The sequence below is a fragment of the Terrapene carolina genome, unplaced genomic scaffold (genome assembly GCF_002925995.2).
Source record: "Terrapene carolina triunguis isolate 2854851 unplaced genomic scaffold, T_m_triunguis-2.0 Scaffold32862, whole genome shotgun sequence".
NCBI lineage: Eukaryota > Metazoa > Chordata > Testudines > Emydidae > Terrapene > Terrapene triunguis.
In genome coordinates, this window is record NW_020697213.1 from 2,437,014 (window position 1) to 2,453,703 (window position 16,690).

General features: G+C 45.3%; 1 protein-coding gene across 3 annotated transcripts in view; it reads left to right on the forward strand.

Annotated features, from left to right (window-relative positions):
- Positions 1-16,690, forward strand: part of LOC113409363 (AP-1 complex subunit gamma-1) — a 92,927-nt gene that overhangs the window by 46,282 nt on the left and 29,955 nt on the right. For 2 of the 3 annotated variants that reach the window (XM_026663179.1, XM_026663180.1), the window contains exons 4-7: positions 4,980-5,121; positions 5,597-5,693; positions 12,488-12,564; positions 15,199-15,207. In XM_026663179.1, coding sequence (XP_026518964.1) covers positions 4,980-5,121; positions 5,597-5,693; positions 12,488-12,564; positions 15,199-15,207 — 325 coding nt within the window. The remainder of the gene's footprint in view (positions 1-4,979; positions 5,122-5,596; positions 5,694-12,487; positions 12,565-15,198; positions 15,208-16,690) is intronic. The other variant, XM_026663181.1, reaches the window with a different exon arrangement.

Below are 16,690 nucleotides of genomic sequence, written 5' to 3' on the forward strand. Positions count from 1 at the left end.
CGCTGGAGAATGGGAAATGCGCTGCCCCTCCCCTCCTGAAAAAGCAGCAAAGAGTCCTGTGGCACCTTATAGACTAACGTATTGGAGCATGAGCTTTCGTGGGTGAATACCCACTTCGTTGGACGCCTCAGATGAAGTGGGTATTCACCCACGAAAGCTTATGCTCCAATACGTCTGTTAGTCTATAAGGTGCCACAGGACCCTTTGCTGCTTTTACAGATCCAGACTAACATGGCTACCCCTCTGATACTTGACTCCCCTCCTGAGACCCCGAGCCGTCTGGCAGGAAAAGCAAAAGCTCTTCCCAAAGAATGCTCAGCTTTTACATGTGCCATGCAGGTTCCGGGGCAGCTGAGGAGACGGTATCTGCTACTCAGCTTCCTGGGTTCATCAGTAATCTCTCTGGTGTTCAGTGTTGCTGCTTTTCCAGCTACATCCCTGAATGTACTCCATGAACCAAGCAAAGGTGGGGATGGTGATAGATGGGCCTCTCCTCTGTTAGCCCAGTACTCTCCAACTGGGATGACTCCTGTGGGAATTCTCAGCCATTTTTGATGACCACCCGCGCCACGTGCACTTGGCATAGGCCGCCCTCTGGAAACTTAGACAAGGCAAGGGCCCGCCACTTCAAACACCGCCCATTTCTGATGACTGGTAGCTAATGTCTAGTGGAATATGGCAGCGCAACTGTGCCAGTTCAAAGAGGTAGAAGACAAGCTAGTTCATGTAGAGAAACCTACCTGACTCAACACCTTCATTGATCTTCTCCTTTGTATTGACACCTGGGTGTGCAAATGAGAGGAGGAGATGAAGGGAGCCCAATACAGCTATGCCCACTCACTGTGCATAGGCCCGAGGAACCAGGTCTTGAACTGATGTAGATGGATCTGGGTCACAAATGTTTGGATCATGGAGGTAAAGGAAAGCCAGCAACTTAACCTTTGTTTCTACTGAAGAACATTGGGACCCTCACTTGCACTCAATTCCCCTGCAGTTAGCCAGGATCAACTCTGGTGCCACAGATAATTTTATACATGCAACAGTGGTCCAGACTCTACAAATTCTCCTTCAGCCCAAACCTTCACTGGACCTGGTAGCCACAGTTGATGGATTACCCCGTCATCTGGTCCAGGAACCCAGAAAACTGTTCTTTTCGAGGTTGGCGTGGGAGATTGCTGCAAGTTACAACATTTTGGGATCCGTTCGCTGCACTTCCCAATAATATTCGGTATACTGTGGTTGGAGGAGCATGACCTGCATATCTCCAGGAGGGGGAAGAGCATCAACATTTCTTCCTATTATTGCCAAAAAATCTGCCTGCAACCCCACTGTGAGCCAATCTCTGAACCTCAGGGAGGGATGTTACCACTCTAGGGGTAACCTGGGCCAGCCAGAAAGAAATTGCCTTGAGCCCAAAACCCTGTCTCTCAAAGAAATACCAGGAACACACCTGATGTTTTTGAGAAAAAAAATCGTGGACATCCTGCCCCCACACCAAGACCATGGTTTGCCCAGCCTTTCATAGACCATAGATTGAAGGCCCCATATGGATTGATACATAAACTGGCAGCAGTGCACAACTATATCCAAGAAAATCTTGAGAAGGATTTCATCTGTCAATCTATCTCCCCAGCAGGGGCCCTAGTACTTTTTATACAGAAGGAGGATGGATCATTGTGTCTTTGCATGGACTGTTGAGCCCTAAATCAGGTCACAGTCCACAACCAGTATCCTCTGCCTCTTATCCTGGGATTGCTAAATCATGTGCGAACAGCCAGGATCTTCACAAAGGAAGACCTTTTGGGAGCTTACCACTTGGAGCATATAAGAGCCACCAATGAGTGAAAAACCACCTTTCATGCCCAGTACAGACACTTCGCATATTCAGTAATGCTGTTTGGCCTGACCAATGCCCCTGCAATTTTGCAACACTTTGTGAACGACATGTTCAAGGACATATTGGATAAATGTCATTTATCTCAATGATATCCTCATGTTCTCAGAGAGCCAAGAACAACAGTGTCATTATGTTGGATCTGCTCTAGAAAGGCTGTAGAAGCATGGACTATATGCCAAACTGAAAAAATGCCTCTTGACCAGCCTTCCCTCGAAGTTTTGGGCTATATCATCTCCCCAGGGGGCATTCAGATGGATTCCCAAAAGATAGCATCAATTCATGACTTAGTAGCTCCCTGGAAGCCCTGTGAATTATAACACTTCCTATGGTTTGCCAATTTTTATTGGTTGGTTATCTCCGACTTCTCACACAAAGTGGTTCCCCTGACTTCACTCCTTCGTAAGACCATCTGGTTCACTTGGTCACCCGAAGCCCACAATGCCTTCGCCCAGCATGACTTCATCCAGCTCAACTCCTCCTTCACCATGGCTCCCATCCTGGTGCACCACAATCCAACCTGCATGTTCATTGTGGAGGCCAATGTGTCCAACGTGGTCCATGGGGAGGTACTCTCTCAGAAGCTCCAAGCCCAGCAAGTCTTGCACCACTGCACATTTTTAGTCATCTCTTGCAAGCTCACCCTAGCGAAAATAAATTACGAAATACTAGACGAGCTTCTTGCAACTAAAACTGTGTTCGAGGAGTAGTGCCACCACCTCGAGGGGGTTCGGTACCCTGTTTAGGTCTTCACAGACCATAAGCTTGAATATCTCTGCAAGCCTCAAATTTTAAACTGAAGGCAGCTAAGGTGGGCCCTGTTTTCTCTGTTCAAATTCACCATCATCTACCAACCTGGGTCCCAAAATGGAAAGGTTGATGCCTTCTCGCGAAAAGGACAGTACTATCGTGAGGAGGGCAAGAAACCTACTGTCGTGCCACCATATCTCCTCAAACTCCATAATTTCCTCAGTGCAGCTATTCACTAAGATCTGATCTCCCTTATTTGGTTCGCCTCGAAGGAGGACCCCTCACCTGGGAGCCACTGTTGTCTAGAAAGTCTGTCTCACTTTGAAGCATCTTCTGAACAATAGACCTTCTTGCGAGCTAGACTGCCCGTTCCTGGGACCCTCTGGGTCTGCCAGCAAGTCAACTCTGTCGCTTTCAAATTACAGCTGATCCCTGATCCCTTAAGGTACATTCCATGTGTTCTCCACATGTCCCTCCTAAAACCCTACAGTGATAACCCCTTCCCTGGCCAAACCACTCCTCCATTTCTACTGGTCAAAGTCCAGGACTACAAAGAGTATGAGGTGCATGCCACCCTTAATTCCATATGCACCTGGGGACACCTGTCCTACCTTGTAGACTGGGAAGCATATAGACTTGAAGAGCTTACTTGACAACCTGCCTCCCATGTCCACGCCCCCAACCTGGTAAGAGAATTTCATGAGGTTCATCCAGAGAAGCCCAGTTCTTCCCCGTCCTGTCCCATGCTCCTCCCCCTCCTGGAGATATGCAGGTCATGCTCCTCCAACCACAGTATACCAAATATTATTGGGAAGTGCAGCAAATGGATCCCGAAATTTTGTAACTCGCAGCAATCTGAAAAGAAGGGCCCTGAAGAGGGGGGGAGTGATGTAAGAAACCACAGGGCCTAGGCACAGTTGCCACGAAGAGGAACTGGGAGGCTAAATCCTGCAGGAAGTCCCACCCTATGGGGCATGAGTGACAGCTCTCCATGATTCCCTGGTAGGCTGGCACTCTCCATCTAAATCAGGAAGCCCTTTCCTAGAGTTGTCTGAGCAATGCAGACCTCCCGGCTTTTGATCTAGGCTCGCATCCCAACCCTGATCCTGTTTTACTGTCTCTAGCCTCAGACCATTGCTGACCCCATGCTGACCCCAGTGAAATATCCTGACCTGGCCTGACCCCGATTCTGACTGCACACTCTCAATTTGGTAATGGACTCTGACTTTAGTTTTGACCTAGTCCCGGATTGATCTCTGACCTTCGGCCCCAATACTGACCAACTCACTCCATACTCACAGGCTGCCCATGACCCGGTTCTGACAGCATGTCTTTCCCCTTCCCCACCCGCATCTCCTCTGAGCAGGAATTCCTGTCACTCACCTGGACAGAGGGAGAGGGGCCTGGGATGAGAGGCACATGCCCTGTTTCCTCTTAGGATCATAGAATATCAGGGTTGGAAGGGACCTCAAAAGGTCATCTAGTCCAACCCCTGCTCAAAGCAGGACCAATCCCCAGACAGATTTTTGCACCAGATCCCTGCCCCAGATCCCTAAATGGCCCCCTCAAGGATTGAGCTCACAACCCTGGGTTTAGCAGGCCAATGCTCAAACCACTGAGCTATCCCTCCTCCCTCCGGGAGGAAGAGTCTAGGGGTCAGAGGGGATCACTTGGGAAGCTCTACACATCTGAAATTCCCTTTTTCCTTGTAATGCCCAGGATTGGCTAGCTGTTCACACTGTCCCCTGCTATGTGAAGTGAGTGTAATGGCTGTAGACAGTTCCCTGTTGTTTGTCAAGGGCTGGGATCCTTTGCTGCAAAGTTGTTTTGTTGTGGCTGGTTTGTGTGTTTCTGCTGAAGCAGGAATGGGGTCAGGGCCTGCCTCTCTGCCTGGGGCAGCACAGAGCGTGGTGTCTGCAACAGTGGCATTTCCCCCACTCTTCTGATGGCTTTTGAGCCCTGTGCTTTCACCTGCCAGTTCAGTCAACTGTTGCTTAGATACAGGTGTGACGTAGGGTGGAGCTCTGCATGCCTCTGTTTCTCCTGGGCTGGGCTCCAGGCACTGGTGTTGCTGTCATTCAGCCCATTTCACTTGTGACTGTAGTTATACCTGAAGTCTCCAGAGGTGAGTCTGTGGTGGTGGGCGACTATGCCACGTGTGTCTGAAGCGTCCCATTCTTACTCAACTGCCCAGCTGCCTTGGAACATACATAACTAACTTCTTTGCCTCACAGCTTACCTGCATTCTGTTTCGCTTCTTGATGTGCAGAGTTCCCTGCACCTGTGTCCTGTAAAGTGCACGTGCTGACAGGCTTGTTCTTGGTCTCTTTTGCAGTGACCTTAATCACAGCACGCAGTATGTGCAGGGGCTGGCACTCTGCACCCTCGGCTGCATGGGCTCCTCTGAGATGTGCAGAGACCTGGCAGGAGAAGTGGAGAAACTCCTCAAAACATCCAACTCTTACCTAAGGAAAAAGGTACCTTAGGAAGTTTCCAAACTTCTTCTTTACAATCTAAAGCCTGGGACAGAAGGAAGGGGGGGATACTTTTAATATTTATTGTGCTGGATGGCATACGGCACATCAGCAAGTTATTTCTCTGAGAGTACAGGTACTAGCATGATAACTAGCGTCCAAAGACCTCCCTTTATCTGCAATGCAGGTAAAGCATGGGTGGTATCTGTGGTCTGGACAGAATAGAACTCTTGTCCCAGTGTGTTCAGAACTAACAAATCCATAAGGCATTGGCCAGGATTTTCTCAGTATAGAGACGTTCTTGCACATGTACTTGTTAACACGTTTCCAGGTGAGTTAAGTGTGCAAATTAGCTCTAATATAGAAGTGGATCCTCGTAAGAAGTCTCTGTTTCTGGCCCGCAGATGGTTAAGCTTGGAGTCTGCAGGCAGTCAGTGACAGGGAGGGGTGTGCTAACTGTGTATCTCTTCTCTTGCAGGCAGCACTGTGTGCTGTGCATGTTATTAGGAAGGTGCCTGAACTCATGGAGATGTTCCTGCCAGCCACCAAAAACCTACTGAATGAGAAGAACCATGGTAATGTCAGCAGGCAATGCTCCTCCATGCAGGGGTGGTGCACACCCACCATCTAACTTGTCATACAGTTTTCTGATCGGTGTCCTTCCAGTTCTGTAGAAAGAGAGCAAATGTCCCGTGTGCTACAAGAGGCATAGAGCTATATGTGATTCTTGCTCCTGCAGGAAATTACACAGCACAGGCTACAGGGTAATCAAATGGTCTTTCTGTTCATTTATCAAAGTACCTGCTGCTCTCATTTCAAGACAGGTGAAACACATAAAGAGTAAATATGGTGAATCTGGGACTCTAGCAAACTGTATTATGTAATTCGTGGTATGTTTCTCCTCTGTAAGGATGGCACTCTGAGGTTCCCCATTAAGTCTCTCTGACTCCAGGTCACTCTTGCTTTTTGTGCAAGGCAAAAGATTTTCTAGCTGGTAGGGTTGCAAACTCCACTTGGGATCTGAAAGGTCAGCTTCTGTCTGAGATGATTACTGTTTATTACTGTTAACTTGGAACTGATGGATGAAGCAGAATGGAGTTCAGCTTGCATTCCCAAAGCTGAGAGATCTCTGCAGTGCTAACTGTAGCAGAGTAATCAGACAGTTCTTAAGTTGCACAGCAGATTGCTGGGTAAGAAAGGGCCATCTTTACATAATTGCTTTTTGGATCGTAACTGCATTTTAAAACCGATTCGTACTCTGTTTAGAGTAACTTTTTGCAAGCTTGAAACAAGACTTCCTTTTGGAAATGTACTTACTTTATTTTTCACATCTGTTTTCCAAGCTGGAAGCACTTGTATAATTATGTATTTAAAATAAGGATAAATATCCAAACAATTGACTTCGTGCCCATTCACATAACCCAGCACTCAGATGACAGAATCTTTGACTGAAACCATTCTTCTATATCTGGCTACGCAGTATCATTGGGATATAGATGGGCATTAAAGCATGCCATAAAGGGGTCACAAATAGAGGCTGTGTTTCAGAGCTGAGGCTCTTGTGTGGAGAGTGGCCCTAACAAGTAGTTCCTTCCCATTTAAACCAATGCATAGCTGCAGCAGTATCTCTGGTAGCCAAGTAAACATTTGTTTCCTTCTCTAGTGAACATGTTCATGTCATTTTATTTCATTGGGGTGTTAGGCTGCAGCACACCTGGGGGATTGTGGGGGAAGGGAAGGGCGGGTTGCTTGTGGACTGTGCTACATGTGGACATTGTGAACTTATTTAGGTTTTAAAATGCACTAATTGGAGTACTTAGTGCAGGGACTAATTAAAATGGTAACAGTATCAGCACCTCACAGTCTTTAATATATTTATCCTCACAGCACCCTTGTGAGGCAGGGAAGGATTAGTGTGCCTGTTTTTACAAGTGAGGAACTGTGACTTTTCCAAGGTCACACGGGAAGTCTTTGGCAGAGTAAGAAATTGGGCCCAGGGTCTCCTGAATCCCAGTAACCTGCTCTCCTTCCCTCCCTTACGTACCAAGAAAAATGAACTTCAGTCAGCTCCAGTATTATGTCAGGAGGGCTTTGCATTGTACTGTGAAGCCACCTCATAATCTGTCAGATCAGCAGAAGAGTGCAGATCTTGATCGCCCCATCTCAAAAGAGATATATTGGAATTGGAAAAGTGTAACAAAAATGATTAGGGGTATGGAACGGCTTCCATGTGAGGAGAGATTAATAAGACTGGGACTCTTCAGCTTGGAAAAGAGACAACTAAGGGGAGATATGATAGAGATCTATAAAATCATGACTGGTGTGGAGAAAGTGAATAAGGAAGTGTTATTTACTCCTCAGAACACAAGAACTAGGGGTCACCAAATGAAATTCATAGGCAGCTGGTTTAAAACAAACAAAAGGAAGTATATTTCTTCACACAACGCATAGTCAACCTGTGGAACTCTTTGCCAGGGGATGTTGTGAAGGCCAACACTATAGTAGGGTTCAAAAAAGAAGTAGATAAGTTCATGGAGGATAGGTCCATCAATGGCTATTAGCCAGGATGGGCAGGAATGGTGTCCCTACTCTCTGTTTGCCAGAAGCTGGTGTGGCAAGGCACCTCCTTCGTCTCGCCAGATTTTGCGCTTCCCCCTCTGGCCGTGGTGGGCCTGGGGTAATCCGCTCCACTCAGGGCAGGCTTTGCCTTCCCCCTTCTGTGCTCCCTTGGTCGTATTTTCAGGGCAGGCCTGAGGGTTGGCCTAAGGGGTGATCCTCCACCAAACAAAAAGGAAACAGTCTGATAAACACAAAACCACTGGGGGATACCTTTCGCTGCCTCCTCGTTGGGGCAGGGTGTCTCCCTGTTGGTTGCCCTGGGGTGTCAGTCCTTCCCCTAGCAGGCACTCAGGTTTTGCTGTTTTCCCCCATGGGAAGGAGCACAGCCTCTCAGCCTGGAGCAGCTTATTTCCCTGCTGCCACTAGCCTGGCAGCAGGTTGTCCCCTTCTCTCTCTCTCCCCTGTTTCTCTGCCCAGAGGAGGGTTTTTGTAAAGATCTCAGGCAGCCCTTAATTGGATTCAGGTGTCCCTGACTGACCTGAGGTAAGCCCTTCTCAACTTGTAGGAAAAAGGGCCTTTAACATTCTAGGGCTCACATATCGGCCTTCCAAGACCCTCTTGCAGCTGTCCGGCCTGATTTTGTCACACTGGGAATGGGCGACGGGATGGATCACTTGATCGTTACCTCTTCTGTTCATTCCCTCTGGGGCAGCTGGCATTGGCCACTGTCAGAAGACAGGATACTGGGCTAGATGGACCTTTGGTCTGACCCAGTCTGGTTATTCTTATGAAGATCTGAGGCCTGCTTTTTGAAAACGACCAGGCATCAACCTCCTAGAACATCTTGGTGTCAGGCAATCAGCAGGACTAAAGGAGCTTGTGCACCAACTGTAGAGCTCTTTGTAGGCCAAAAATGAGACTTTTAAGTGCACCTGGAAATGGTTTAATATAGACTCTGGGACATGGATGTTGCATGCTCCCTGTGACAAGCATTGCTGAGCAAGCAGGCTGGCGTTTTGTGTGAGCTGAAGTTTGAGTGTCTTTCGGGGCAACTCCAGTGGTTACAAAAGAGAGAAGACTGTGTCCAAAATGGAAGGCTGCAGCATCCTACCCAAATGTAAAAATAGCAGGGAAGGGAAACCATTTTTGCCCATTGCTCAGGGTCCAGCAGAACAGCTAAAACATGGGCTTTACCAACAAATTTGGAATAACCCCTACATCCCAGGGGCAGATACCAAGTCTGCCATCTCCTCCAGATGTTTCTGCCTGCCCATCAGATCTCCTCCCTCTTCTCTGGAATTGTGGGACTGCTTATGGGGTTGTAATTGTAGGCAGCTGGTAATTAAAAACAAAAAGCAACTTGTTTGAGCATCTCCCCACGGGGCTGCTAAGAGTTACTTTGACTGCAAGTTGACGGCTGGTGAAATGTTGATCTGGGTTGGGCCTACAATCTAGGCCATGCCCTTTTTTAACTAAAAGGAAAAGGAATGAGTATAGGCTCTTGCAGTGGAGCATTTCAGTAGCTGGTCAGACTGGGTCGTGGATGAAAGAAGAAAATATTTGTACAACTGTTGATTCAATGTAAATGATTGAAGGTCAGTCTAGATAAGTCAAATGTTGATGGTAGGTTGGAGGAAGCAACTGGAGAATAGAGCAAAAATATCATCTGCTTTTTTAGTGTGTGCCCACAGCTTGTCACTTTGAGGGTCTTGTTAGATGCTCAGCTTGCGTTTAGATGATCAAATAGCAAAAGTGACCAGGATGGTGCGTCTCATCTGCGCCTGATCAGGAGGTGCCCCTTAAATCCACTTAGAAGCTCATACTAGTGCAAAATAATAAACAATGTCATTTATTAACATAAGAATTGCCATGCTGGATTACTCTAATGGTACATCTAACGAACTATCCTTTCCCAGCCAGTCGCCTACCAGATGCTAGGGGCAAGAAATCTAAGTGGGAATTAGGGAAAGCTTTTTCTTAACCTAAGTCATTAGTGCTTGCCTTATGTCATAGAGCCATTAAGGTTTATATCTTTAATGTAATCTCATTTTAACTAATGTAACTGAGAGTGATTTTAGCTGTATAAACATCTAATCCTTTTTTGAATCTTAGTAAGTTTTTGGCTTCAGTGATATCTGGTGGTAGTGAGTCCCTCAGGTTGATGGAGCATTCTCTTCTGTCCTCAGTTTTAAATTTCTGTTTCAGTTTTGTTGAATATCGCCTTGTTCTTGTATTATAAAAGGGTGAATAGGAGCACCCGAATGAGCTTCTGTACCCATTTGTTAATTTTGGATCCCTCAATCCTGCCCCCCTTGTTTGTCTCCTACATAAACTATCTGTCTTTTCAGTTTCTCCAGACATCTAATGATTTTCTTAGCCCACTTAATAGAGAGGAGCAATCTACTGCAAGCACACAACTCCAGTTCTTTGCACCGATTGCTTGTTGGTTTTGACCTATAAAGCCCTGAATGGCTTGGAACCTGCCTCCCTGTGTGAAACTGACTCTATTCAGAGGCATGTAAGTTGGAGCCTCTTTAGTGCATGAGACATAGAGCTGCTGGCAGGCATTCTCCATAAAGACCCATGAACCCCACTTGCTGGGACCCAAAACAGCCATGCCCACCTTCTGGCCATAATCCAGAACCCCCAGTTCCCAAACGCAGGGCCAGAACCACCTGTAGGTAGTGTCTACGCTGAAGTGCTACAATGGCTCAGCTGCAGCTGTGCCACTGTAGTGCTCAAAGTGTAGATAAGTCCTAAGCCTTTTTTTGGCAGGGTGTCTCTCTCTCTTTCTCATGGCCTGTATTGCTGCTACTCTAATACACACAGTACATAACAATCGAGTGCTCTTCAGGGCATGCTGCAAATGCAGTGCCTCTTTGTAATTTATCACCTAAATCAGCCTCTGTGGCAGATGACTGGCTGGTATCTAATTAATGCCTATTTTTAAAAAAGGCTCCAGAGGCGATCCTGGCAATTACAGGCTAGTAAACCTGACTTCAATGCCAGGAAAATTGGTTGAAACTATAGTAAAGAACAGAATTATCAGACACATAGATGAACGTGATATGTTGGGGAAGAGTCACCACGGCTTTTGTAAAGAGAAATCATGCCTCACCAATCTATTAGAATTTAAAGGTATAAACAAACGTGTGGACAAGGATAATCCAGTGGATATAGTGTACCTCGACTTTCAGAAAGCCTTTGGTAAGGTCCCTCAATAAAGGCTCTTAAGCAAACTAAGCAGTCATGGGATAAGAGGGAAGATCCTCTCATGGATCAGTAACTGACTAAAAGATAGGAACCAAAGGGTAGGAGTAAATGGTTAGTCTTTACAATGGAGAGAGGAAAATAGCAGGGTCCCCTAAGGATCTGTACTGGGACCTGTTAGTCAGCATATTCAGAAATGATCTGGAAAAAGGGGTGAACAGTGAGGTGGCAAAATTACTCAAGATAGCTAACTCCTTGCAGTCAGCTTTGGACTTACAAAGGGATCTCACTAAACCGGGTGACAGAATGGCAGATGTAATTCAGTGTTGATAAATGCAAAGTAATGCACATTGGAAAAAATAATCCCAACTATACATACAAAATGATGGGGTCTAAATTAGCTGTTACCACTCAAGAAAGAGATCTTGAAGACATTGCAGATAGTTCTCTGAAAACATCTGCTCAATGTGCAGTGCCTGTCAAAAAGGCTAACAAAATGTTATGAACCATTAGGGAAGGGATGAATAATAAAACAGGAAATACCATGATCCTGCTATATGAATTCATGGTACACCCACACCTTAAATTCTGTGTGCAGTTCTGGTAACCTCACCTCAAAAAAGATATATTAGTGTTGGAAAAGGTGCAGAGAAGGGCAATGAAAATAATTAGGAGTATTGAACAGCTTCCATATGAGGAAAGATTAAAAAGAGTGGGATTTTTCAGCTTGGAAAAGAGACAAATAAAATAAAATAAATTAATGGAGATATCCCATCTCCTAGAACTGGAAGGGACCTTGAAAGGTCATCGAGTCCAGCCCCCTGCCTTCACTAGCAGGACCAAGTACTGATTTTGCCCCAGATCCCTAAGTGGCCCCCTCAAGGATTGAACTCCCAACCCTGGGTTTAGCAGGCCAATGCTCAAACCACTGAGCTATCCCTCCCCCTGACAACTGAGGAGGGATGTAATAGAGGTCTGTAAAATCATGAATGGTACAGAGAAAGAAGAGGGAGGTGTTGCTTACCCCTTCCAATGACACAGGAACCGGGGGGAGGGTTCACCCAATGAAATTAATAGGCAGTAGGTTTAAAACAGACGTAAGGAAGCACTTCTTCACACAACACACTATCAACCTGTGGAACTTGTTGCCAGGGGATGTTGTGGAGGTCAGAAGTATAACTGAGTTCAAAAAAACAATTAGATAAGTTCCTGGTGGATAGTTCAATCGATGGCTATTAGCCAAGATGATCAGGGACACAAAGTGTGCCTAAACCTCCAACTTCTAGAAGCTGGGACTGGACTACAGGCAATGGGTCACTCAAAATCACCTTGTTCTGTTCCCTTCCTCTCAATCATCTTGCATTGGCCAGTTGGAAAGCTGGATACTGGCTAGATGGACCATTGGTCTCAGCCACTATAGCCATTTTTATGTTCTTGTTGGAGGCATTTCCGGGGGGGTGTGTGTTTCAGGTGGGAGATGTTTTGTGGGATTGCTGCTGCTATTTTTCCTTCATGGCTTTCATTTTAAATTTTTTTTGTCAGGTGCCTAGAGCCTTTATAAGTGAAAACTAAATAACTAGACTTGTTTCTGGCCTTGTAGGTGTTCTTCACACATCAGTTGTCCTCCTCACAGAGATGTGTGAGAGAAGCCCAGACATGTTATCACACTTCAGAAAGGTAAGTACAAACTGTGCATTAGTATCGCCGATAGCTAATGTTTACATGCCTCTTCTAGGCTGACACTTCCATCCTTGGTCTTAGCCAACAGGATGTGTCCACAAGTTAGAGCGAAATCTGTGCAGCTAATTTTAAATGAGGCACATGATGATAATGCAGGCTTTCAGCTTCAAAAACAGTGTCACACAATATAATCAAATAATTAAATTAGAAGTTTTCCATGGGGTTTGTCTTTGAGTCTCCTTGTGAGCATGGGAGGGGGTAAATTATAAGATACTGACAAATCACTTATGTGCATGAAGTCTGTGAAACTTGTCCCAGAGTTAAAGTTGCAGCAACTCCTGTGATGAAAGTCCCGTAAATGCATTATTCCTCATGTAGCTGATTGCATCAGTGACATCTGAAGTGGGATAAAGTTTAATCTCCTTTTTCTTTTTTATCTAAGATGGGGAACTAAAATCACAAGCTTACACTGTTAACCTTACCGTTTATACATTCCACTCAGGAAAAGGCAGAATTGAGGTTTTCATAGTACAGCTAGGCTTGGCAGAATTCAATTTTTATTTTTCATTATTTTGATCTATAATATCAATGTTTATTTTAAGCATTTTATCTACTTTTATCAAATGTTCATAGTTGTGCAAAATTGTGGGGAGGGTGTCAGACAGTAGGGAGAATAGACAATTATTTAATGATAGTAGAAACTAATGTTCAAAAGGTTAAAACTTTATACTCATTAAAATACAAATTGTCAACATCACATAGTTAAGTCCAAAGCAGACTGCAAAGAGTTACAAAGGGATCTCACAAAACTGGGTGACTGGGCAACAAAATGGCAGATGAAATTCAATGTTGATACATACAAGGTAATGCACACTGGAAAACATAATCCCAACTATATATACAGGATGATGGGATCTAAATTAGCTGTTACCACTCAAGAAAGAGATCTTTAAAGTCATTGTGGATAGTTCTTTGAAGACAGCTGCTGCATGTGCACCGGCAGTCAGAAACAGTAACAGTCTGTTAGGAACCACTAGCAAAGAGATAAATAATAAGACAGAAAATATCATAATGTCACTATATAAATCCATGGTATGCCCACACGTTGAATTCAGTTCTGTTTGTCCCATCTCCAAAAAGATATATTAGAATCAGAAAACGTGCAGAGAAGAGCAACAAAAATGATTAGGGGTATGGAACAGCTTCCATATGAGAGAAGATTAATAAGACTGGGAATTTTCAGCTTGGAAAAGAGACGACTAAGGGGGCATATGACAGAGGTCTATAAAATCATGACTGGTGTAGAGAAAGTGAATAAGGAAGTGTTATTTACTCCTTCACATAACACAAGAACCAATTAATTAGGCAGCAGGTTTAAAACTAACATAAGGAAGTACTTTTTCACCCAACGCACAGTCAACCTGTGGAACTTGTGGCCAGGGTATGTTGTGAAGGCCAAAAGTATAACTGGGTTTAAAAAAGAATTAGATAAGTTCCTGGAGGATAGGTCCATCAATGGATATTAGCCAAGATGGCCAGTGATGCGACCTCATGCTCTGGGTGTCCCTGGCCTCTGATTGCCAGAAGTTGGGAGCGGACATTAGGGGATGCATCACTCAGTAAACTGTCCTGTTCTGTTCATTCCCTCTGGGGCACCTGGCATTGGCCACTGTCGGCAGACAGGACACTGGGCTAGCTGGACCATTAGTCTGACCCAGTATGGCCGTTCTTATGTGTCAAAATATACAAAGTAAATACTCTTAAATCAAACTCTCATTAGTTCTCAAGCAGCATTTTTCTTACTTTGCCTGTAAATTTCGGTTATCATTGATGGAAATATTTTTTCATTGGTTTGTGTATGTGTATGATGAAATAGACGTTTACCAACATTTACTGGTTAAAAACCTAATGCTTCAGCCTAAGTATAGCTAACCTGTCCACATTGCACACAGCGTGTAATAAGGGGCATTTTTCCCAGGGCGGGTAGGAGTTTCAGAGTCAGCAGTGTTCTTGTCTTCTAGCACACTGTCCTAGCCCATGCCTCTTGTCACTGCCTGCTGTAATCGCTCTTGCTGTATCTGCTGCTTTCAGAACTTAACAACTGCCAAATTATAAAGATTTCCTTCCAGAATGATTTGGAAGGCGTTCTTGGTGTACAGTTCAGATTCCTTTGGGCAAAGGGGGAATTGGGAACCAAATGAGCCAGAAGAAAGCAACTGGCCAGTTGCTCCACTGAAAAATCCTGAGAGGAGTCTTCTGCCTGTGTGCACAGCTCTCAACATACTCTTCCTGCAAGTCCTAGGTTTGCTCGCAGGGACCTCAGACAGGCACCCCCTTTGCTGGTGCATTTTATGTGTGCTAGAGCTGGGGTTAATGTTATGGGGGCAGTAGTGTCATCCTGAGCCATTGCCCATCACTGTCACTACTTAGGAGGTGGCTGAGTCCTGGGGGAAGCGATGAGGAGTTGAGTCCAACGACTTTGTGCACTAGGGCTTCTTTTTGGTGGCGCTTTCTTCTAGCCATCTTTCTTGTGGTGTTTTATGCTGTGAATAGTATGACACTGATCTGTTCCTAATGCCTGCTTCGTCTGTTTTATCCCTTTTGTCTGTTTGGACTCCTGCTGTATGTTAGAATGAAAAGGTAAGAGTTAACTCTTCTAGATGGTGCATGCTTTCATTGGATCTGTAGAGGCTTCTGTGTGTCCAGTCACCACATGGAGGCACTGTGCACTAACACTGCAGTTGTGATTAATGCCATGTGCTAGCTATGCTATACTTGTCTAACAAGCTCATTGTTGTCCAGTTTTTGTCTTGTCATTAAGTTCCCATATCCATGGCAGCCCTGGATCTCAGTTGTGGCCTCTCCCAAACTGTGAACCTATCTTGATCCCTCCCTTCCTTGTTTGAGGAATTTAGGCAGTTTCCTGTGTTCCTCTTTTAAAAAGTCTGATTGCCCTGGAGCCTTGATGTATTCTCCTTACCACAAGATGTATTTTGCTTCACACTGGCAAAGTGGGACAGCCCTGGGTAATTCAGATGTTCTCCTGTATATAAGGGGGAGTGGGATAAGAACTCCATCACTGGAGTGGTTATAGCAGCCTTGGGAATCAGATACATGCAGTGGAGCATGGACCACCACATACCACATGGGCTCAGTAGGCAGCACTGGACTGTTCAGCACAGATCCATTGCACATATTTTCTGAAAGTATCTGACTGTCAAGGATCAGCAGAGTGGGGTAGGCATCAACTGATCTTTATGGCTGTAGCCTTTGCCTATGTTTGTCCTGTCATCAGTTTTGGTACCTTGCGTTGTATGTGAGAAAACAAAGAAAATGCAAAGCAGGGTTCCAAGAATGTTTATGCAGACCACCCAGTCAGCTGCACTTTGTATTCCGGGGGTATGGGGAGTGTCCTCCTGCTCTCCTCTGAGATCTGAAGGGAAGCAACCTCCTCCAGTGATATACAAGTCCGATTGCCGAAATGCTCCAGGGTGGAGGAAGGGAGAGTCAAGAAACTACAAGGAGAGAGATGTTTCCTTCTTGCAGAGCCATCTCAAATTTGCAGCAGAATGCTGCTGATTGAGCTTCTGTCAGGCACTCTAAACTCTGCCATGGCTAGCCTCTGGCAGATCTCTAAGGGGAATAATAGCTACCTGAGTGGCTGCAGCACAATCCTGTGGGGAAGACAGAGGTGGCTTTCGGGGAAGGTTCTGCTGGAGGACATGGGGGTGAAGTGTATTCATTCTGCATATATAGAGGCGTAGGTGAAAGGAAAAATAATGCAGTTCTAATATGGTATGGAAATCTGCCCAGTCAGGTCTAGTGCCATCCCACCTGCAAATCACCCATTGCTCTTTAATTGGCCTTCAGTCTGTCTCAGCAGGACAGCCAGCTCCAACACATTTTTGGACTCTATTTGACTGCCTATTTCTTAGGTTATTTTACTTAATGTCAGCTCTGAGATGGAAAGATGAGTGGAATGAGAGAGAGAGAGATTACTTCTTCACCGCTTTAGTTAATTTACCTGGAGATCTACCAGCTTTAACAAGCATTATGTCATGTTCTGGCAAGCGGGTCAAGACTTTTCTTTAAATGAGAACGTGTTTTGTAGAGAATGAAACTT